The sequence below is a fragment of the Periophthalmus magnuspinnatus genome, chromosome 1 (genome assembly GCF_009829125.3).
Source record: "Periophthalmus magnuspinnatus isolate fPerMag1 chromosome 1, fPerMag1.2.pri, whole genome shotgun sequence".
NCBI lineage: Eukaryota > Metazoa > Chordata > Actinopteri > Gobiiformes > Gobiidae > Periophthalmus > Periophthalmus magnuspinnatus.
Window position 1 is genome coordinate 3864711 of NC_047126.1, and position 22859 is coordinate 3887569.

The 22859-nt window shown below is 38.6% G+C and overlaps 5 protein-coding genes across 7 annotated transcripts in view; 3 read left to right on the forward strand and 2 right to left on the reverse strand.

The window, feature by feature from the left end:
• Window positions 1–2511, forward strand: part of rbfox2 (RNA binding fox-1 homolog 2) — a 28791-nt gene extending 26280 nt beyond the window's left edge. For all 3 annotated transcript variants that reach the window (XM_033973904.2, XM_033973896.2, XM_033973924.2), the window contains one exon: window positions 62–2511. In XM_033973904.2, coding sequence (XP_033829795.1) covers window positions 62–106 — 45 coding nt within the window. In that variant the 3' untranslated portion in view covers window positions 107–2511. The remainder of the gene's footprint in view (window positions 1–61) is intronic.
• LOC117373246 (uncharacterized) overlaps window positions 1–22859 on the reverse strand; it is a 163501-nt gene that overhangs the window by 91478 nt on the left and 49164 nt on the right. The window lies entirely within an intron of this gene.
• On the reverse strand, window positions 3535–4771 carry LOC117377518 (retinal cone rhodopsin-sensitive cGMP 3',5'-cyclic phosphodiesterase subunit gamma-like). The gene is made up of 3 exons (XM_033973966.2): window positions 4673–4771; window positions 3843–3963; window positions 3535–3765 (listed from the first exon to the last, which is right to left on the reverse strand). Exons 2-3 carry the CDS (start codon window positions 3950–3952, stop codon window positions 3648–3650), a joined length of 228 nt encoding a protein of 75 aa, XP_033829857.1. The 5' UTR covers window positions 3953–3963; window positions 4673–4771; the 3' UTR covers window positions 3535–3647.
• LOC117377530 (retinal cone rhodopsin-sensitive cGMP 3',5'-cyclic phosphodiesterase subunit gamma-like) lies at window positions 7325–7741 on the forward strand. The gene is made up of 2 exons (XM_033973977.2): window positions 7325–7465; window positions 7546–7741. Exons 1-2 carry the CDS (start codon window positions 7362–7364, stop codon window positions 7661–7663), a joined length of 222 nt encoding a protein of 73 aa, XP_033829868.1. The 5' UTR covers window positions 7325–7361; the 3' UTR covers window positions 7664–7741.
• On the forward strand, window positions 13789–20253 carry LOC117377493 (endoplasmic reticulum resident protein 27). The gene is made up of 7 exons (XM_055225102.1): window positions 13789–13931; window positions 14013–14092; window positions 16575–16718; window positions 17858–17974; window positions 18058–18183; window positions 18275–18472; window positions 20128–20253. The coding sequence occupies exons 1-7, from the start codon at window positions 13880–13882 to the stop codon at window positions 20170–20172; spliced, it is 762 nt and encodes a 253-aa protein (XP_055081077.1). The 5' UTR covers window positions 13789–13879; the 3' UTR covers window positions 20173–20253.

The following is a 22859-nucleotide window of genomic DNA, read 5'->3' on the forward strand; positions in this document are numbered from 1 at the left end:
CAAACATCAAACTCTTTTCTTTTCATTTTTCTAAATTGTGTGTCATTTCTTGCATTCACAGGCAACACTCTACAGAGGAGGATACAGTAGATTTGCCCCTTATTAAGACAATTCAGTTATCAGGAGCTCCAATCTTCCATAAAAATCCCATGAAAGAGCTCCATCTGTTGTTGTGGAGGTGAACTGCACATAGTTTTGATGCAAACTTGGCCATGGCTAAAATTTTTCTGACCCCCTACCCTACTTTTTCATATATATAAATATATATATGCGACTAAAGAAATAGAGGAATGCTGTATTACAAACCGACCTGGCCTCTGCATTAAAAAGAAAAGAAAAAAGACCTGATGTTGCACGGCTGTATTATAGTCCCCCTTCTCCTCGGCACTCTGCAGCACAAATCATGGGATGGAGCCCAAATGTTCTTCCAAAGGCTGTCTGACAAAAATGACTTTCAAACAGCTGTTAATTATTTATGAAAGAGCTGGAAGCTGTGTGGCCTGCACACACTCTACATTTAAGGAAATGCGTCCACGCTCCATGGGCGTGACGGGAAGCAGCAGGTTAGGAGTGCAACACATGACCAGAATGAGAGCTTTTCCAGATTCCACCTCTCTCACTGGTGGACACAAACCAGAGGCCTGCTGTCTGTCCTGGTCTGAGGAGCCTGAACCATGCTGGAATGGTTTATTACACTACATACATCGTCTGAAAGTGGAATGGCTAGAGGTGTTTCTTACCTCACGTTTTCTTAGTATGTTGAAATGGTGAACCTTTAACTTTTAAGTGTCATATGCAAAGAAATTAGTGTAGAGAAAAGTTACCAAATTATTATTATTATTAATTATTATAACATTATTAAAGCGTTATTTTGTTCGACTTGCACAGCAGCTACTGCTGTTATGAGGCGTATAGTGAACTATGGGGTTCAAACCAGAAAATGGAGATGTTAGAACCCCCTTTTCTTACATGATCCCGCACACATGCACAGAGATAACCACATATAAAACACTACAAAAACCTACTACGCTGTAAAAAGTCTTCTTTTGATAAAGACCTATCCCTAATCTACAGTCATCAAATGCAACCACAGTATTTGTTTATCCTTCAATGTAGAGATTTATTATTTGGATTTCCCCTCATGCTCCACTTTTTATAGAGCAAGTCCAACATTAAAGAAGTCTTCCTTGAATTAGTTAGCTGCATTATAGATGCTGCCTAGAGTAGACAGCAAACACTGAGCAAGAGTGAAAAGTCAGTGGATATAAAATATTACATGCAAAACACCTTACTGTTGTGCATTTCTATACTGTTCTATACTGTTGTACTCTATATTTTCAAATGTGGCTTTTGATTTCTGTTTGGTTCCAAAGATTTGTAAGACGGCACATGCTTATGTGCAATTATCCTTTTGTTAGTGTTATGTCATAATCTATGGTAATTCTAAAAGTAATTTTATTTACTGGTCATCGGTCTTTTTCAATTACCCGTTTTGTTATAGACTGGAGCGCACAAATGGACGATCCAAAGGTATGCATGCAACACTAAAGAGCCTTCCCCAGGCTTTTTCCCTCCTTTTGATTGAAGATGGGATTTTACAATTTAACTGAAAAAGTGACTGGATTTGTCTGTTTAACAAATGTCTCAGGCATTTGAATTAACTGAAAAGGCATGTAGCACTTTGGTTATAACTTAACGTTTTTGTCAAAGGATCCATCCATTTCAAACAATGCTGTGACTCTGGATTAGATTAGTTTTCCAGTCCTCATCACTAACACACATTACCAGTTATAAAGTGGTTATAAAGAAATCCAAATGTAAAATGGGAATGTTTTACAAGATTATTTTATGGCTGTATTTGTATTTTGGATTTCTTGTTTGTGAGGAATCTACAGGACATGTTTTGTGCTGCTGTTTTGATTTTTGTTGTGAACTAGACATTCGTTTGAAACTTCATTTTGTGAATATAGTTTTGGACACAACAGTAAAAAAAACAAAAAAAAAAAAACAGCCAAAGATGCTACTAGTCCCACAAAACTCACACAAACAACATTTAGAGCCACCGAAGGCATGGATTAACCAGCATGAGCGATATTGTCAAGTTAAACTAGTTTTGCATGATCCTGTGTCTTTCATATTTGACTTCAAGCAGCAGAGCCCAAGTCCTCTTTACCACTAACCCGTTGAACTTTATAGGCAGCTGGTGTTGGCAGTTCGCTGACGAAGATGAGCACACGCTTGGCAAAAAGACCCGCTGACAAACTAAAGGCTGAACGTGTGGTGGCTTTGTTTTCCTGTCCTGGTTTCCTTGCCACTGTATTATAGAAAACTGTGTGGCCATCGATCATAGTGGCAATGGTTTCTCAATGACTGGTCCTCTTCCTCTGTCATGTAAAACCCACATTTGACTGCCATTTTGTTTTGTTTTTTGTTGTTTTTTTCTTTTTGTTTTGTTTTTTTTTTGTTATTGAATGTCCATATAAATTGTTTTATATAAAATGTTTTGTTGTGATTATGGCTTCATTTTGTCTTTACTCAATGGTGCAATATTCAGTTTGGCCACTAGAGCCCAGTAGAGACCTTTGATTTAAATCCACTGAGGTTTGGAGACTAAAGTGGGGGAAGAAAAACACTATTTTGTTAAGTATTTTTCTGGTCCTGTATTTGTACTTTTACTTAAGTAGATTTTTTTTAAGTACCTCTTTAAAAATGTACTTAGAGCAAAAAGTAAAAGTATTTCGTGCAGATTTTGAGGTCTTATAAAGCTTCAAATTTTGTCATTTTGATAGACTTTTGCTGAATTTTGCTCAGTTATACCAATCATTTTTCTAGCTTTTTTTCATCAGTATATTTTTGTTTTGCTCAAATTATGGATGTGTTAAAAATAAACCTTCATCCTTTTCAGCAAGACTCAAACTATAATGAAAAATACTTTTACTTTTCAGTCAAAAATGTAGAGTAGAAAATACAGATACTGCTCTGAAATGCAGAGAAGTAGCCTAATAGTAAAAAATATACACTTTCCAGTAAGAAGATACCTAAAATTTGTACTTGAGTATAGTACTTTACTACTTTTACAGCAAAAAACAAAGTTAAAATCAACTGGACAAATCGTTTTAAGAGTTGATAGATGATAGATTAATACATTTAAAACGTCTTTTGCTATGGATCAGACCTGGACGACAGGGTTTACACAGACATCTTTACTACTTCTACTTCATTACTTTCTACCACTGACATACACTGACATTTTAAATCCTAGTTGGACACAAAACTTCAGGTTCAAACCATCCAAACAAATGGCACAAACATAAATCTGTATGGGAACTATTTATTGTCAGTTCTCGTACCATTGTTGAACTGAATGTAAAGTTGAGATTTACAACAAAATAAAAAATCTCTGTACATTAAGGAGGAAAGGCTTCAGTGAGGTAGGATCAAGACGATGGAAAAGGCAGGAGGCAGGTGAGGATGAAGATGAAGATGACGAGGCCTGATCCAAATGAACACAGTGCACCGTGAACAGCACCACACATCCTTTAAATTTGTGCGATAATCCGAATTTGTTCAGTTTGGGGTGAGGTTAGGTAAGGCATCTGGGGGGAGACAGGGGCGGAACAGCGGGACGGGGCAGAGGGGCAGAGGTTCTAGACGATTCCATATTTGGCCAGGTCGCTCAGCTCCATGTCTCCGAACGCCTCCCAGGGGCAGACCACGGTGATGTCAGTGCCCAGGCCCTCCATGCCGGGGATGTCGTCTCCGAATCTAGAGGGGAAAAAACAAAACGATGTAAGATGTGGCTGAAATAACGAACCGTGACGCTGTAAAAATGAGATTCTTACCCCTTCTGGCCTGGTTTGGGGGCCTTGCTCTTGAACGTACGCATGGCCCTCTGCTTGAATTTGGGGGGTGCCTTCTTATCCGCGGGAGCTGCGACCCCAGAGTCTGCCATTGTGCTTATTTCTGTAAGTAAAATGTGACAGAAATGAGAGTCTTCAGTCATCAGGACCTCCCACACACACACACACACACACACACACCAACAGATTAGGCTAATAGAGTCTAAATCTGTGGCTTAGATCCTTTTAAGCGTTGTTACACAAACAGCTTTGTCTTATTTTTAACCCCTGACTTTAAAGATTACACCAGAATAGTGCCACGTTCACCTAATTCCATAATTAGACCTCAGTCAACACAGTGGCTCCGTCTAGTGCCTGAGTTTATCCTGGGCAAGTCATGACCGTTTGGCTTTTGTCTGGTTTGGTGTTTAAAAAGTCCCGCTAGCCAAAATATCCATAACATTTTGACACTTTTAGGCCTACTTTGGGTTACTTTAGGCCACCTCTAACAACCTAAATGTCATTACTTTACACTAAATACTAAACAGTCCACATCGGATATTACTTTTTTCCCAACAATTTCAGTTTATACTTCAAAAACGTCACTCAGGGCTGGACCCAACATCCTTTTTCATCACAATCAAGACTGTAGCACAGAAAAAAAGCCCCACTGAAGTAGCTATTTTTGACATTATTTCAGTCACATAGGCCCAGATTGATCAGTAATGAGAAGATATAATTTGAAAACAAGTATACGACACAAAAACATCAACATTTGTCCAGTATTCTCCAAATCTATAAATGCATTCGAGGCAGGGGCCCTGTGCACTCACCTGTCTGAGCCGTTGCAGTCTGTCGCGGTCTGTCGTGCTGGACGTTTGATAGGACTAACAGCCGTGACCTGTGGACCTCTTATATTCTCCTGGTTAATCCCTCTGACAGGTGCACACAGGCTCACAGCAGGGCTCACTAACGCTGGGATGGAAAACTCACACTTACATAAGGAACATAAGAAAACACTAACTGGATTTAGCTGGTGTTTCCCAGAACGTTGTATATCTATATTTTTTTATGATGTCATGACGTGTCTTGGGTCTAATCACTTACAGAAATGATCAGGTTCAACATTTGTGAATTCACTTTTTGGATATTTCATGACAAAACAATGTGATCCGTAGGAAAAACTGGCTATTGCTCCATCTGAGAGTATCACATCATCACATCTAGAGTCTGAAAACTACAAATTGAGGCACTTGTGTCAACTTTTTTTTTCCTTTTTAGTGTCAAAACATCAAACTATCATGAAATCATTTGACGCAATGCACAATAACAATCATAAACACCACTGGAACTGATGGAAGAGGTACTCAATTGTGTTATTTGAGTAAAAGTACAGATTCTGGGGCAAAAAATACTCATCTAAAAGGAAAAGCATCACCTGAAAAAATCTACTTAAGTAAAGGTTAAATTACCAGTTTAAAAAATGTACTTAAAGTGTAAAAAGTAAAAGTATTTTGTGTTGATTTTAAGCTCTAATAAAACTTTAAATGAAGTGACTTTGATAAAGATTTGTGCTGAATTTTGATCAACAGAAACAACTTAATTCATATTTTTCCTTGCCTGTTTTTATCTGTATATTTTTGCTTGCTCAAACTACGAACGTGTTAAAAATAAACCAAGTAAAAAGTCTCCACTTAAAATTGTACTTAAGTAAAGAACAACAGTGCAGTACTTTTATTGTGTTATTCTCCACCACTGCTGTTAATGCACATCCAATGAAATATTTATTTATTTATTATCAGATGTATTGATTTGATTTATTTACTCGATCTATAATAAGATGTAAACAGATAATATTACACTATAGCTCCATATAAAGTTCTGAGTGCTCTGATTGTTGTTTTATGAGCTCCAGTGTCCATTAGAATCTCTGCTGTCTGTAAGTTCAGTCCAAGAAAAGGTAAGGTCTTTATTTATCTCCCATGATGCAGCATGTGCGCGGGCCCTTACATCACACGTCCCAGATCTGCAGCGGCCGCCTCAGGACACGCCACAGTCACATTAAAGCCTGACACTGACCTCGGTGTATGCACAAAGTGGCTCTAATTTATGTGTGAGCTGAGGTGAGCGCTGGGGGGATTCACCCTGACAAAAATAAAACTAAAGTTGTCCCAAAAAAGAAAAGCAGGTCAGGTAAATAGCTAATATAGTGCTGATTATGCTTTTATTTATTATATTTTCATGGGTTTTATCTTCCTGTTACTGTAAACACAACATTTTGAGCAAACTTTTATGCAAATTTTAATAAAAAATTGCCAAAATCAACATCAAAATCATCCTCATCGACCAATTTCATGTCTTGTCTCCTCTTGTGGCTGACCTGTCACGATCACACAATTTGAAGTAAAAATGACGATGAAACCAAACCATAAAGCAAAATTATCCTCCAAAAAGTATTTTAAATGTGCAAAACTGTGAAAATGAACAGCAAGAAATAAACGACAAAAATGTTAGTTTGTGTCTATAACGCACGTGTCAAACTCAAGGCCCGTGAGCCAAATTCGGCCCGCCACATCATTTTACGTGGCCCGTGACAAAGTAAATTAAAAGGTATGACTGTCTTAAAATGCCCCTTTATCAGGAGATACACAGTTAAACAGCCATTTTTTTCATGTCTATGCAAATCCATATGGAATACTTGTAACATGAATAAGTAAAAAATATAGAAACGGTTAATTAACAAGATTAAAACATAGCGACATTTATCTTACAGTTACATCTGGCCCTTTGAGAGCAACCAGTTTGTTGACGTGGCCCTCTGTGAAAATGAGTTTGACACCACTGCTATAATGTGTCATAGAAGTTCATAATTCTACTAAGAAAATGTCTCTACGATAAATACCGACCCCCAAAAACGATTATTCCATCAGTCTGTATAGTATTTGTAGCGACAGGCCTCGTCTTTACTTGTTTACATTGGGACAGAGACACCAGCGCAGTGATTTTGGCACCATTTAGGTATCACATCTTCAAACGTAAACCTAATCCCACAGACTTTGACATCTTTTATACCCGTTTAATGCACCTGTGGGCTTGTTTTCTTGGCATCAGCATCACGTCAGCTCATGCCCACAAAGGCTATCACTGTTTCCTTCACTTCTGACATTCGGTGTCCCTGAGCCAATATTGTCTCGTACAAACTGATCTTGTTTATTTGTGACTAAGCTCCAGCCCGTTCTGTGATACCAGAGTGAACCTTTGATGAGATTACGCAGATTAGAGGAGTTTAAAAGGCGGGCGATCGCGGTGGGAAAAGTATACGCCGAGCAAATCTGCAAGAGAGCTCAAGAGCAGGAAAGCAAACCAAACCGGTAAGACTTGAACGATACGGAGTGGATCTGGAAGTAGTTTTACAGATTTGCTGAAGAAAACTGCGGCGATTGCTTCAACCTGTGTTATATGTTGGATCTTGTGGCTCATTTTGTTAAACTGAACTGTTACTTTTTGCAGTAAACAAGCAAAATGGCAGACGTCGCAGTTCCCGCCGACAGGAAGGCTCCCCCAAAGTTCAAGCAGAGGGCCATGCGCACATTCAAGAGCAAGGCCCCCAAACCAGGCCAGAAGGGGTAACAACCACTTTGTTCTTCCTCATCAGAACACGTTATTTCGTCGTCGCATCTTACATTTTTTCATTTTCTCCTTCTAGATTCGGAGACGACATCCCCGGCATGGAGGGCCTGGGCACTGACATCACCGTGGTCTGCCCATGGGAGGCATTCGGAGACATGGAGCTGAGCGACCTGGCCAAGTACGGAATCGTTTAGTCCTCGTCGTCTTCCGTCCCCGATCCTTCCCTTACAGCCGAGCAGACGCACTAGCGAAGAGGCAGCTCATAGACACTGATAGAACGACTTGACCTGAAGAGCATGCTGTGGAAAAATGCACTTTAATCGGAATCATCACTAGCCTTCGACGCCCTCAAGTGAAGATCGCCAAAATACCAAACGATTCTACTCAGGAGTTGAGATGTTTCTCGCTCAATTGGATTGTGTTTTTTGTAAATATTCTTAGTAAAAAATGGGGTTGTGTCCAGTAAGGATTTCATCTGCCATTTGCCCCGTCTCCTCACAGGAGCTGCCAATCCTGAATGTTGGTCTTGTATTGGTCAAATTAGATTCTATTTTTATGTAAATCCACCCTGTCCATGTTGTGTTGGAAAATAAAACCTCTATTTTCACTAGCAAACACGCTCTGCTCATATTTTTTACTGTTACGTAGCGTTTGTGTGAAGTTTTTTTTGCTCATAAACATTTAAAACATGATATGGATGTTTTTAAATAGCTCTACTTGTTTTTTTTTTTAAGGTATTTATATTTTTAAGGTGAAATTAGGGCCAATTTAAGGCTAGGGTTAATCCACTTAACAATGGAGCAGGGGGTAAACAGTCCACTTTAAGGTAAATAATTTAACACTGACTCACAAAATGATTTTATCTAAATACAATGAGAGTCTCAGGTGAAGCATTTAAACTAAAGAAGCCAGAATAAGAAGTAAAAGTGCGACTCATTTATAGGCAAATCCAATTGGAGCTTTATTTAATCTCCTGTTGAAACAGAATGTCCTGTGTTAATTGTGTCGGAGGCCTCATTACAAAGGCAGCTTAAGGTGAGCTTCAAGTCTATTAGTCTTTAGAAGTATTTAGAAAGAGTCATTTGAATAGAAGAAGACGCCGTGATGCTGTAATCATTATAAGTTAAGACAAGGGAACTTTTATTTGTGCCACACTGGGGGAAAGTTCAGGAAAACAAAAGAACAGCAGAAGGAGACTTTAAAGATGGATGAGGATTCAAAAACAGGCGACTAAATGAACCACACAGTCTAAATACACTCGATCGTATGAATATAATGACACACAAAGTGACTGACAAAACCTTATTGTCTAAATGTAGAATATTCGCTCCTAACTGTGAGAAATCTTAATAATCCCAAGATTTTTATTCCATATGATGCATTTGTACAAAACATTTACCTGCAGCCCACAGTTACACCACTTACACTTTTCAGACAACAGCACAAAGTGTAAAGTGTCTGAACCTGCTGCTCCAGAGGCTGTGAGGTTTGTATATTTGTGTATAAATGTGTTAATGCAGGTAGTGTATATTTTTATATTTGATTTTTAGTCACTATGTAATTTTATCATTAACTCCACATGTGGTGCTTTTAAACTATGACACAACAGTATCCACCGGTCTGTCCAGGTCTGTCCAGGTCTAATCAGGTCTGTCCAGGTCTGTCCAGGTCTGTCCAGGTCTGTCCAGGTCTGTCCAGGTCTGTCCAGGTCTGTCCAGGTCTGTCCAGGTCAACTATTACAAAAACAGACATGAGACAATGAAATTAACATTAACATTTTTGATGAAGGTCTTAATAGGTCTTAAAAATACTGAATTTAACAGTGACTAGTTCAATATGATCTTTACACTATAATACACATTTACGATATTTTTTTTTATTTTTATTTATCTTCCAACAGTCAACAGTGCAATGGGCCACACATAATTATTTTTATTCCAGAGGCTGCGGGCCAGTGGAAATTTGTACACAGGCCGCAATTGACCCCCGGGCCGGACTTTGGGTATGCCTGGCTTAAGTCCTTATTCGCAGCTTATACCTCTGTGTTAGACTGTTACTATAGACGACTGTTGTGTCTGTGCTGCAAATGTCTGTTTCACTGTTGACCCTCTACCAAACCTGAATTTTGTAATCGTCTAAACTGACTTTATTTTATCTGAGTGCGATGACGCGAGCACAACTTTAAGTCAAGAGCTCTTCATGAGACTGGACTGTGACGACCAGAGCGAGAAAAGCCGTAGGATCAGTGTAATGTCACCTGCGCACGGCCTTAAGTCCAGTTGCATAAGTGTGAAAACTGGCAGCTCTCACATCATCTAAACACACCACTCTTCAGCCACGTGCACTAAAGCTACACGGTGGAACATTTTCAGACAAACCCAATTTCATACATACTCCACAAAACCAGCAGATTACATTTAAAACGGTTTTTCATACGTATCATAAACGGATATTTGATGAAAGAAATGTGTAAATCAGAAGAAGGTCACTATGACTCGTGGAGATGTTATTGCTTTGCCTGGAATGTTACACAGTATGGCTTTAAACGTATGTTCATGGAGATAAGGTGACGCCAAGCACAGTTATGTCAGATCTATGGAGAATTTTTCAGGCAAAGCAAAAATAAGATCTTCATGAAAAACAAAACGGTTTCAGATCAATTCACAGAGTAAATCTTAAACTTTTGTGGCAGTGACCCTCACCAGAAAAGTCCCATAGTGCATCTTTAATGTCCAAAGCCACATCATGATCCTGTGACGTGACGTTTCTCTCCACCATGTTCTTTTTTTTAAAATAATTTATATTTTATTGTTTTCAAAAGACGTTACAATAGAAAAATGAACAATCGGGCAGCTGTCATTTAAATACAATTTCCATTTTTCCCAGTGTTCTTCATATTTTTCCTCTCCACCATTTTCTTTTATAAAACTCCCTACAAACCCAGGGGCTCTGAAATCTAAAAAACATTCATGCATAAATGAAACAAAGAGCGTGTGACTCACAAACCTGCAGCAGTGAAGCTAACAGCGGCGCTTTAAGATCTTAATATGTTCAAAATGACACAGTTAAAGGTGCAGGACTGTTGAAAATGTGTTTGCTCTTAACAGGCTTTGACCTTTAACCCCCTGATGACGTGTGAATCTGCCTCTGTGACATTCAACTTCTCCTGCAGTCTTAGCCTTGACCTTAATCCACACAATGTAAACATGCAAACACGTAAATGCTTATGCAAAATAGAGCAAAACAAAACAGAAAACTGGTTATAATCACATTAACCCTCTGGTGCACAGCGGTCACTGCAGTGGACAGCTACTAAAACATAACTTTCTCTTTAATGCATTGTTTTATGTGGTGGAACTGCGTATCAGCCTCTAGAGTGCTCTCTGCTGCCACACGCCATTGAGGTCAGTTCAGTGGTCAGTCGGTGTAACTGCAAGTAAATGTCCTCTGGTTTTCTTATTCAGGCCTAAACATTGCACCTAAACAGTGTTGAAATTTCCCAAAAAATTGTTAAAATGTTTTTCAAAGCATAAAAAGGAAACGTGTTTTTGTATATTTACAATAGAACACAAGTTAATTAATTTTTACAGGCAGTTCACAATGTTGTTTCATGTCCTGAGAAGAAGAAAAACACTTCAGAAAAAAAAAATGTTGACCAAGGCTTTCATAATTCATGCATCAGAGGGTTAATACATATTTGAAACATACATAAGCTAATGAAAATGCTAATAAAAAACAACAATAACAATTCTTTCTTCTTTTCGATCCATAACTCTTTGATTTTCAGAAATGTCCCATGTTGGGCTCCGTAGAAATGTGCTGAAATATATACAAATGTTTTAATAATATTTCTTTTAATGTATTTACAGTATATCATCAAATTAAATTCAAGTTCGTCTTCTCTTGGTTCTGCAGCGTCCATCACGTCCTATAGACACCATGTTATTTTTAGCCGTCGTTTATTCTGGGCTTTGGTCGACCGAACTGTAACTGTCCTTTTTTTAGCCGAGAAAAGAGGGTTAAAATCACGGAGAGCCAGGACGCAGCATTCTTCTGGGCTCATTTTTTTCTGCTCTGTCAGCAAGAAGTGTAGTAAATCTAACTTAATCTTTGTTTTTCTCTCTAAAGTTGTAAATATGGTCGCTCTTTCTTAAGCTACCACTGGAGGCAGTTATTTGTCTAAGAATCTGAACGTGGCTGTTGTTGAACACTGGACGACTGGGTAAAACCACTTACCCTACTGCTCAGATAAAGAGTTTTGTTTTGTATGTTACTTTAGAGACTTTTTTCTTAATTAGTTCTGATTGTGAGATACATTTTGACTGCAAATGGTGAATATCTGAGGTACACTGGTCATGTCAACTTTGCCATTATTCCTCCATCTCATGTTCTTATTTGTATTTACTTAATTACACCAGACAAAGCCACTGCCCCATCCCTCCATTTATAAACATTTTGATACGATTCAGTGAAAAATCTAGGCTTTCCTGACCCTTAATGATCAACTCCATTTTCAAAAAAAGTAAATATTAATGGTAAATTTATATTTCGTTTACTGAAGATGAATGAACATAACCAAGTGCATTTTGTTTTGTGTATCTGACAAACTAGAAGAACATCGAACTGTTCCATTGGTCAGTATTATTCATCCACAGCTTATATGAGCTCAACATTTAGGTAAGGCGAGTTTATTTGTATAGTACAATTCGTACACACGGTAATTCAAAGTGTTTTACAGAATAAAAAAGACATTAAAATCACAATACAACAAATCACAACGTGAATAACCACAAATAATCATCATAAGATTAACATTAAAGGAAAAGAGTGCAGAATAAAACCCTTTCAGTCACATGCACAGATAAACTGTTTTGAGCCTGGATTTAAACATTGTCAAAGTCGAGGTCTGTCTCACATCTTCAGGAAGAATGGTCCAGGTTTTAGCTGCACAAAACTGAAACGCTGAGTCTCCATGTTTAGTCCTGACTCTGGGACCAGCAGGAGGCCGGTCCCTGTCCTCCCTGTGTGAGATGGTTCATGTGGCTCTAACATGTTGGAGATGTGCTTTGGTGCATCTCTCTCCATGGAGAGACTTCACAAGCAGAGCTGCTTTAAAGTCTATTCTCTGACATGTACAGGGACATGTTTAACTGCTCTGAAGGATCACAAAAAATCTGCTAAATCACAACGGTGACACTAAAAGACTTTGTTAAACCGCAATCTGTGCAAAGCTAATATGAAATACAACTATTTTAATCATCAAAACAGTGAATCAAATGTCAAATATGTTGCATCAACAAGTTTCTTTCCTCTAAATAAGCTACACAATTGTGGTGCTGTGACAGAATAATTTGGTAAAATATATAAAAAATATATATCGATACAGCAACCCACTATATCAATACTGTATAATTATATTAAATGATACAATACATAAATATTTCTATATTTTTGCACACCCCTAGAGGCTGCAGACCAAACACACACGTCCAGACGTCTGTCTCTGAGCACACGTCCTCCTGCTTATCCTTATCCTTGAGAATATCAAGTGTCCCAGGGCCCTGTCCCTGGGAGGTCTCTAAAACCATCTGTGCCTCTCTGTGCAGAGGAACAGCAGCTCTACTCTAAGCTCCTCTTGTCACCTTGAATCTGAGATCTTTTGTGCCTCTTCTGACCCAGACCTGATGAAAATAGGTGAATCCTGCAGCCAGCACAGCTCACTCTTATCTCACTATTCAGACATTTAGCCAACTGCAAATGGGAAAGGACAAATATTATGCCATAAAAGTGTTTATTTTGTACAGTGTAGTCATGTGATTATGTATTAACTTCCTTAAAGTATAGCTGCAAGTACCCAGATCATTATGAACTCCCTCTTTCTTTTCTTGGATGGTAGAGTGCATTTCCCACAGTGGAGTCGACTCCCCCCTGTGGTGAGCGCTCATAGTGCTGCCCATTTACTCTGAGCTGGTGGACTGTGACAGGTCTCTTCAGTGGCTATTTCTAGAACTCCAGTCCTAAGCTTCCTCCCACCCACAGCAGCAGATTTATGTAACCCTCTGCAGCACCAGACATTTTGGGAGCAACATATCAAGAGGGAGACCAAGATGCTGCTAACAAGACACAAGGGACTGAGCATCCATCTGTGAACCCTTCATTGAATCCCTCAGCAATTTATCCTCACTTTATCACTGTGTACAAATGTTATTGCATATCCACACTCTCCATTCATGTTCGGGTGACACGTAATCCCAAAATTAAGCTTCGGCTCTTATCAGTAGCACCTGGTTGTTCCCACGAATCCAAAGGCGTGTGGAACCTGCACATTGGACAGACACTCAGTTACACTTGTACAAAAGCCTACTGGGTTAGCTAACCTTTCTTTTCTCTGTCTCTTCCCCTTTGTTAAAATGCTGGAGACGCTGTTTTTCTCCTTACTGCTGACATGCGCATGTGCCAAAGGTAAGATCTGTGCTCAGTAAATCTCACAGCATCAGTGTGGTACTTGGGAGCCGGATGTGTTTATGTGCATTTTGTCCACAGATACAGTTCTCCCTCGCCTGAACGACACTAAAGCGGTTGAGGCCTTTGTAGACTCTGCAGAAGTGGTGGTGGTTGGATTTCTTGAGGTGAGAACAAATATTGAAATGAATAATATTACTGTTATAGAGCAAGAGGAAGGACTGAGGCACAAAAGCTTTAATTGTAGTTTGTCAATTAAAACAAAAATGGAAAAACAACAACTTTAGAATGCATTGTTTCAGGTATGATGCATGACCAAGTGTAAACATTTGGATAAAGTCAAAACTGAATCTTTGTACCGTTCAAATAAACAATACGATATATGTATTTTTTTAAATATTCAAACCACCACTATTTAGCAATTGGCAGCTGTTTATTTATTTATTTATTTATTTGTTGATTATTTATTTATTTTATTATTGTTTTTATTTGTTTGTTTTTTGTTTATTATTTATTCATTTATTTAATTATTTTTTTATTTTATTTTTTATTCATTTATTATTTATTTATTTGTTTATTATTCATTTTATTTATTTATGTATTTATTTATTTATTTTTATTTATTATTTATTTATTTTATTATTGTTTTATTTGTTTATTTTTTGTTTATTATTTATTCATTTATTTAATTATTTTTTATTTTGTTTTATTTTTTATTCATTTATTATTTATTTATTATTTATTTTATTTATTTATGTATTTATTTATTTATTCATTCATTTATTTAATTATTTTTTATTTTTTATTAATTTATTATTTATTTATTTGTTTATTATTCTTTTATTTATTTATTTATTTATTTATTTGTATTATTATTATTTTTTTTATTATTTGGTAGAGTCAGGTTTGTACAGTAGACATGCAGCACACAATATTTAAAGCCATTTATAGTGATAGACCCGTCTGCTCTGGGACTATGAGGTGACACCTGGAGTTTAGTATCGTACTCTATCACCTGATACAATAATATAAAATGATCCAGTTGCATTTTGGCAGGTAAATGAGTCTGCAGTGACACGATCATACTGATACTGATTGACATGTGAAAGAAAAAGGACACCAAAATGATAGTGTCAAAGCCGCTTCACACGGATGACAGTTCCCATCATAATTATGCAAATCCTTTTTAAGCACCGCTGGGAAAGCCCCGGGAAAAGTTGAGTTTCTTGTTCTTACAGTGTAATGTTTTTCAAGGAAAGATGTATTTGGAGCAGCCACACCTTTGGCAGCGTGAGACGGGCAGAGCAGGGCTGTCCCACGGAGCTGCTGCCCCTTTGGCCAGACTCTTGGTGCGGGGGCAAACAGACACGGATCTGCCCTGTGGTATTGGCTCCACTGACCCATCGACAGGGCGATGCAGGGCAGGGTTCAGAGGAGGAAAGTAGTGAGGGAAGTGTTTGAGGCATTTGAGGATAGCAAACAGCAGGACGGAGGGCCAGACCGAATATTGGGTTTGTGAGTCATTCAGGAGGGCCCACACAGAGTTACAAAATAATCTAATGGATTGTCAGGACACATGCAGGCCTGTCGCAAAAATAGACATGATTCACCTTCTTTGAGTCATCCACTCTCACTACATGTGCTTTCCTCTCCGTCTGCGTCCCTCCTGCATACTCGCCTTTGTTTTGAAGTACTGCGCTCTCACCGAGAACGGCATTGCTAGTATAAAAACACAGCACATGTCTTGTTAATGTACTCTACTTTTGTTTGTGCACATTTTAAAACTACACGTACAGTTTACAAGAATCAAAAAATGTAAATAAAACACGCAAGAAAGAGTTTTAATATCAGAAATACAGGGTGCTCTGAGTCTTTATGGCAGCACTGACGCTATTGTTGAAAAAGTGAAGTCACGGTTTGCTCAAATCTTTAGAAATAATGTGAAGAAGGATCAAAACACAAACACGCTCGCTTCAGATCCTTTTGCCATTTTGCTTCATTATTATTAACGATTTGACCGGCTTACTCAAATATTGTGTTCCACGTCAGGTTGAGTTCAGAGTTCACCCGATTATTCTGAAAGCAGACTACTAATGGCAAAGGGACGACACTGTACTGTTGTAACGAGTGATGGATCAAAGATACAGACTGGGGCTACAGGTTTAATAGAGTTTATTGCAAACAGGAGGATGTGAATGTTGGGTGGAGGAGCTGGTAGTAGGAAGCTGGGTCGGAGGCTGAGGTGTAGGACGCATTCGTAGGAAGCTGGGTCGGAGGCTGAGGTGTAGGACCCATTCGTAGGAAGCTGGGTCGGAGGCTGAGGTGCACAGTGGGTCCAAGAAACGGGATCACGGAGGATACGAGAAAACTGGAGAGTGACATAAAAGATGACTTGACAATCTGCCACCTCTGCAGCAATCCCCAGCTCTTTTGTACTCAGGTGGAGGCTTGATGCTCATGGGTTGCAGGTGTGTAGTGGGCGGTGCCAGAGTCTCCGCCTAGCTCCAGGCAAGGACACAGAAAGACGGGGGAAAGACAGCACAGAAACACCAAAAAATACAAACAACCCAAATCCTGACAAATACACAGATTTCAGATGTTTCAGGCTAATTTATTTAACTGTAATAAATATTAAAATCTAACTTTCAGGGAGAAGACAGTCAAGGATATAAGGAACTGCTCGCTACTGCAAAAAAAGTTGAGTCAGTCCCTGTGGCCATTTGCAGTGTGAAAGAGGTTTGGGCTGACTACAGCGTCTCCACGAACACCATCACTCTCTTCAGAAAGGTAATCCATGCACTTTCACCACAAGGAAACTGTCTCCTATTTGATGTAAGCGATTCAAAAGTTTGTGTAACACTGCCTCCATGGAATACTGGTGTTGTGTCCTTTGGCAAGACACCTCACCCACCGTGCAGAGTGTGTGAATGAGGGATCGAGGGTGGTCTGTGCAGTTTGACGAATGAAATATAATGCGTGAGGTGGGTTAAGTGTCTTGCGCAAGGACACAACGACAGTATTTGTCTGTGGGAGCTGGAATCGCACCTTCAACCTGTGGGTCAGTGCTCTACCGATGATGTTTATGCCGATTATTGAGATGTGCGTTTGTAGGAGGATTATAGAGTCCAATTAAACAAGAGACAGAATAGATTTTTTAAAGTAAACTAATATTTTTAAAGGTCCTATGTTACGCAAAATTGACTCCTGTAGCTTTAAGTCACGTTCTAATGTTGTTACCGCCTCAAAAACAGACCTGGAGTTGTGTTTTGTTTCATTTACACATGTTTGAGTAACATTTTATTATTACTCTGTTTAAATCTCCAAAGCTCAAAATGCTCCGTTCCACCTTGTGATGTCATGAAGTGTTTTTTTTTTTTTTTTCAAATTAACATCTCCTTTTACCTTTAGTTCAGGTTCAGATCAGCAATTCCAGGGATGAAATGATCCAAATGATCCTAGTGAAGGTGTATGAAGTTTAAAAACACAACGGTGCACTTCCTGTATCACCACATGATGACATCACAAGGTGGACCAGAGTGTTTTTAGTTAAATATGCAGGGTCTTGTGTCTTAAGCATACGAAAATTGCAGATCAGAAAACAGCATAATATGGGCCCTTTAAACAAAAGCATTTTTACAGTAAATATTATTATTATTATTATTATTATTTATGTTTTATTTTATTGTTATTATTTTTTTAATTTTTACTTATTATTATTATTATTGTTTATGTTTTATTTTATTGTTATAATTTTTTTATTTTTATATATATTATTATTATTATTTATTTTTGTATTTATTTTTATTATTTATCTACTTTGTGCCTAGTTTCATATTATGAATCACAGGCCCCGATGTTGCATTTTCTTAAATCATCGAGCTGTGACGTGAATGCACTTTTGTGGTGACCCTTTTATTTGTCTTTAGGCAGATAACCACCAAGAAAACCTCGTCGTTGCTGAGGTCAAAAAGCTGGACACAGATGGACTGGTGAACTTTGTTATGATCAACGAAGTCCGTTACATCACAGAATATAACCAAGTGGTAGGTCCTATAAATATAAAACCACATCAACGTTATTATTATGTCCATCCAGTGCATCTTTATCGTACCGCGTTTGTTTTCAGACAGCAGTGGGTCTGTTCAACTCTGAGGTACAAACACACCTGGTCATCTTCGCCAAAAGGACCAGTAAAGAGTACAACGAACTGAAGGAGAAACTGGGAGCTTTGGCCCCAGAGTTCACAGGCAAGGTGAGGTCGATTATGCAAGAAAACAGCAGACATGACACGAGCGCTCCTCCTGGCTCCACCCGCCATCGTAACCATCACTCTGTTTTTCCAGTTCTTGTTTGTTCTGATCAATGGAGCGCTAAAGTCCAACTCCCGCTCACTTGGCTACTTTGGTCTCGAGTCCAAAGACCTCCCGCGAGTTGGCATCTATGACGGCAGCTCAGACATGAAATGGCTTCTTCCAGAGGGCGAGATCACAGCGGAGAGAGTGCGCGACTTCTGCCAGTCCTTCATACGTGGAGAGCTCAAGGTAAAAACAAAGATGTAAACAGGGCACAGATTAGGCTGTTTTCTGTTATAATGCTGTTTTTTCATCACAAACACGCCTGGAGTTGTGTTTTGTTTCATTCACACATGTTTAACACACACAACTTGCATATTTAGGCTGAGTTCTTCAAACAGAAAACACTCTGTTCCACCTTGTGATGTCACCAAGTAGTAATACAGGAAGTGCTCCACTGTGTTTTTAAACTTTGTACACCTTCACTAGAATCATTTGGTTAATTTCAGCCCTAGATTTGCCAGTGTCTACTTAACAAAAGGTAAAAGGAGCTGTTAACTTGAAAACTACCACTTCATGACATCATAAAGTGGAACAGAGCATTTTGAGCTTTGGAGATGCAACAGACTAATAATAAAGTGTGACTCAAACATGTGAATGAAACAAAACACAACTCCAGGTCTGTTTTTGAGGAGGTAACAAGATTATGACATGGCTTTAAGCGTGTAATATAGGACATAATAATAATAATAATAATAACTATAACAATAATAATAACTGAATGCTTCTTGTTGTCACTGTGCCACACAAAAGTTAGAAAGCCTCACACTAATTTGTCCCGTCATGTCACATCGTGCTCCAGTTGAGAGTTAGAGACGGACAGACAGGTCGTCATCGGAGCACGCCGGCTTCTCAACAAAACTCCAAACACTTTCATCAAATGGGAACAGGCGGCGTTATAAAGTCAACGATCCAAACCTGTTAAGCAAATGGACATGACTAATATGGAGTTTACTGCCCCCGACATCTCGAAGTGTTCAGATGTTCAAATGTTCACTGATGAGAGTCTATACTGTTTTAACATGTCTTTGTTTATGTCTAATTATATTTATGTAAACAGACATTTATTTCTGTTGTCCTTTTTGGGTTTGTTTTTTTGTTGTTGTTTTTTTTCTGTTAAAGAGACACTACAGGCCTTTTTTTTTCCTTTTTTTTTTTGTTTCCTGGTCAGTTTGGTGTCTTAAACTCCAAACTTTCATGTGGAAACAACAAAACTGCACCAAAAATTTGCACCGAAATATGTTTTAATATTTAGTTCAGTCAACTTACCTCCATAGAGTTATATGGGACATTGTAGATTCAAAGTCTGTTTTCTCAAAATACATTTTTCCTTCACAGAAACATAAGAATCAGCCCTTAAAGTAAAACCTACACACACCAAACTTTACACTCTTTTACTTAACAAGATTTTGGTGAAACATACAGAAGGATTTGTTGACGTCCAGTTCCAACTTTGATTTGTTAAAGTTTTAACTCCAAACAGTGAGACCAAATTTGAATTTTTAAGCAACTTTTCAGTCAGATCTAGTTTATTGAAATACTAAATAAGATCCAAAATCCTCTCTGTATATATATATATTTTTTGTATCTAATATGACAACAAAAAGTGCACAAAATATTACATGAAGACAAACTTGTAATACATTTTTTACATTTATATAAGCAAACTACAACAGAAGCTTCAAAGTGATATCTCTAAATATACTTTTTTTCCTATTCCCCTGCAGCGTCTCACCTTAAACACACGCTCCTGGTGTGAATGTGACACAGTTAGAACATTTAAACAGATTTGACAGAACAGAGCTGTCTAATGTTCCTGGATCTTTGCTTCTCTTTTGTTTCAGGATGTAAAACAGGCTGGAGAGACAAAACCAAAGACTGAACTGTAACACTCATCAGGATGTACATTAAAACTATCAGAATAATAAATTGTATAGACATGCACTGTGTTTTTCCATAACATTCAGTCAATGAATAAAACCTGTCCCTGCAATTTGTCCATCTCAACCGAATCCACGTTCACAGCAGCATTTGTGCATAACATGCGCCTAAGCCAGTCTGCGGTCGGCTGCGCTCACCACAGGTCAGTGCCCACAAGCTGCAGAGACCTGGCAGAGTTTGTTGGACTGTCCGCTAATGTTACCGTCCCCACCACAACACAGCAACCTCAGAGAAACTGACACACTCTGGCATACATCAGGCTATGATATGAACGCCAGGCCAGGATGCTGCGCACTTTCTCACAGGATTCACCCGAAGAATACAGGAAATACACAGTCCCTTTTCAACATCCAGTTATATTAGTTTGGTCCATCCATATTACTCTATTTTCTGATTTTATAATGTTGTTTCCTCGTCACAAACAGACCTGGAGTTGTGTTTTGTTTCATTCACACATGTTTAACACACAAACCCTGCACATTTAGGCTTCTAGATGACTTCTCTCAAACTGAAAATACTGTGTTCCACCTTGTGATGTTTTTAAACTCCACACACCTTCACTAGAATCATTTGGATAATTTCATCTCTGGAATTGCCAGCCTCTACCGAACTACAGGTAAAAGGAGCTGGTAACTTGAAAACTACCACTTCATGACATCACAAGGTGGAACAGAGCATTTTGAGCTTTGGAGATGTAGACCAGGGGTGCCCAAACTCTTTTCACTGAGGGCCATATCTTGAAAAATATTCAATACGGAGGTCCACAGACCAGTGGTCCACCAGTGGATAATTCAGACGGTGCATTTAACATACTTTAATATAATATTAGTATAATATTATTAATACTTTAATATTAATATTAGGTCTGTATGACAATGCAATGTGATGTTATTTAGGTTATATTGGTAGGATTACTCAAATTTGCCCTAAAAAGTACTGATTACGAACAATTGGGCCAGTTCAACTGAAGGCTTGAGGACCAATAAAAATTGGTCTGAGGGCTGCGTTTGGCCCCCGGGCCATAGTTTGGACATCCCTGAAGTAGACAGACTAATAATAAAGGGTTGTACAAACAAACAACAAACACAACTCCAGGTCTGTTTTTGATGAGGTCACAGCCCTGGAGTTTGAAGTTCACACGAGTCCGTTTTGCATGATATAGAACCTTTAAATAAAAAAGCCAATCAAAGCCAGTGGAGTCTAAAAACCTGGTCTCATCCTGAAACAACTGTCTGGATGAAACAAAAGAAATTGAGGGCCCAGACGAGCGTAAGTAATTAGCGGTATCATGCAGCCGGCCCGCACATCCGGAGCCCGGGTTGCCAGGTGGAGCGTTTAGAGCAGACGGAAATACATCACTGTTTTGTCTGTGGCAGGAGCCCAGACGATGCCCACATTACAGTGAGTTACATAAGGCTCAGGCTGAAGCACACATACTGAAATACTTTAGCACGGAACCGTCACATATTACACAAAAATGACTCTTGTGAGCTTTAAGCCGTGTTATAATGTTGTTACCTCCACAAAAATATACCTGGAGTTGTGTTTTGTTTTGTTTTTTCACACATGTTTGAGTCACACTTATCTTCAAAGCTCAAAATGCTCTGTTCCACCTTGTGATGTCATGAGGCAATAATTCAGTAAAGACTGGTAAAGATGCCTATTCCAGGGCTGAGCTTATCCAAATGATTCAAGTGAAGGTGTGTGGAGTTTAAAAACACAGTGGAGCACTTCCTGTATCACCGCATGACATCACAAGGTGAAACAGAGTGTTTTCTGCACAGCTAAACACAACCGTTTGGAGCCTGGATTTAACCATTGTTAAAGTAGAGGCCTGTCTCACATCTTCAGGAAGAATGTTCAAGGAAACTGAAAACTGAAACACTGATTCAACATGTTTAGTCCTGGTTTAGTCCTGGTTTAGACCTAGTTTCATTTTGGTTTCATCCTGGTTTAGTACTGGCTTAGTCCTGGTTTAGTCCTGATTTAGTCCTGATTTAGTCCTGATTTAGCCCTGATTTAGCCCTGATTTAGTCCTGATTTAGTCCTGATTTAGTCCTGATTTAATCCTTATTTAGTCCTTATTTAGTCCTGATTTAGCCCTGATTTAGTCCTGGTTTAGTCCTGGTTTAGCCCTGATTTAGTCCTGATTTAGTCCTGGTTTAGTCCTGGTTTAGCCCTGATTTAGTCCTGATTTAGTCCTTATTTAGTCCTTGTTTAGCCCTGATTTAGTCCTGATTTAGCCCCGGTTTAGCCCTGGTCTAGTCCTGGTTTAGTCCCGACAGTGTTGGGAAGTAACTAAATACATAAAGTGTCAAAAAATACATATTCTGGATACTAATTCTGAGAAACTATTCTGGAACAGTTACTTTTTCACTTTGTCGTATTCAGAATGCAGCTACTTCACTAAATGAAAAAGAATACATGGCTGTGTGGTGGAAAAATACTATAATATTCTTAAATGAAAAGTAATCCATTTGCAAATTCCCCCTGAGTGTCTCCCTTAGAGCATCTTCTGTCCCTCTGTCCCCCTCTCCAAAGTATTTACACCAGAATTACAAAGCTACACACATTTTAAAGCAGAGTGACATTTGTTTCACACTCATGAGATAATAAACTTTTACATTTAGACAGG

Excerpts from the sequence above, each read along its gene's own strand:
- LOC117377518 (XM_033973966.2), bottom strand. The coding sequence starts at position 3,952 with ATGGCAGACTCTGGGGTCGCAGCTCCCGCGGATAAGAAGGCACCCCCC. Across the intron at positions 3,766-3,842 it reads CCCAAACCAGGCCAGAAGGG|ATTCGGAGACGACATCCCCG; the intron begins GTAAGAATCTCA and ends TTTCCCCTCTAG.
- LOC117377530 (XM_033973977.2), top strand. The coding sequence starts at position 7,362 with ATGGCAGACGTCGCAGTTCCCGCCGACAGGAAGGCTCCCCCAAAGTTC. Across the intron at positions 7,466-7,545 it reads CCCAAACCAGGCCAGAAGGG|ATTCGGAGACGACATCCCCG; the intron begins GTAACAACCACT and ends TTCTCCTTCTAG.
- LOC117377493 (XM_055225102.1), top strand. The coding sequence starts at position 13,880 with ATGCTGGAGACGCTGTTTTTCTCCTTACTGCTGACATGCGCATGTGCC. Across the intron at positions 13,932-14,012 it reads GACATGCGCATGTGCCAAAG|ATACAGTTCTCCCTCGCCTG; the intron begins GTAAGATCTGTG and ends TTTTGTCCACAG. Across the intron at positions 14,093-16,574 it reads AAGTGGTGGTGGTTGGATTT|TTTCAGGGAGAAGACAGTCA; the intron begins CTTGAGGTGAGA and ends TTAAAATCTAAC.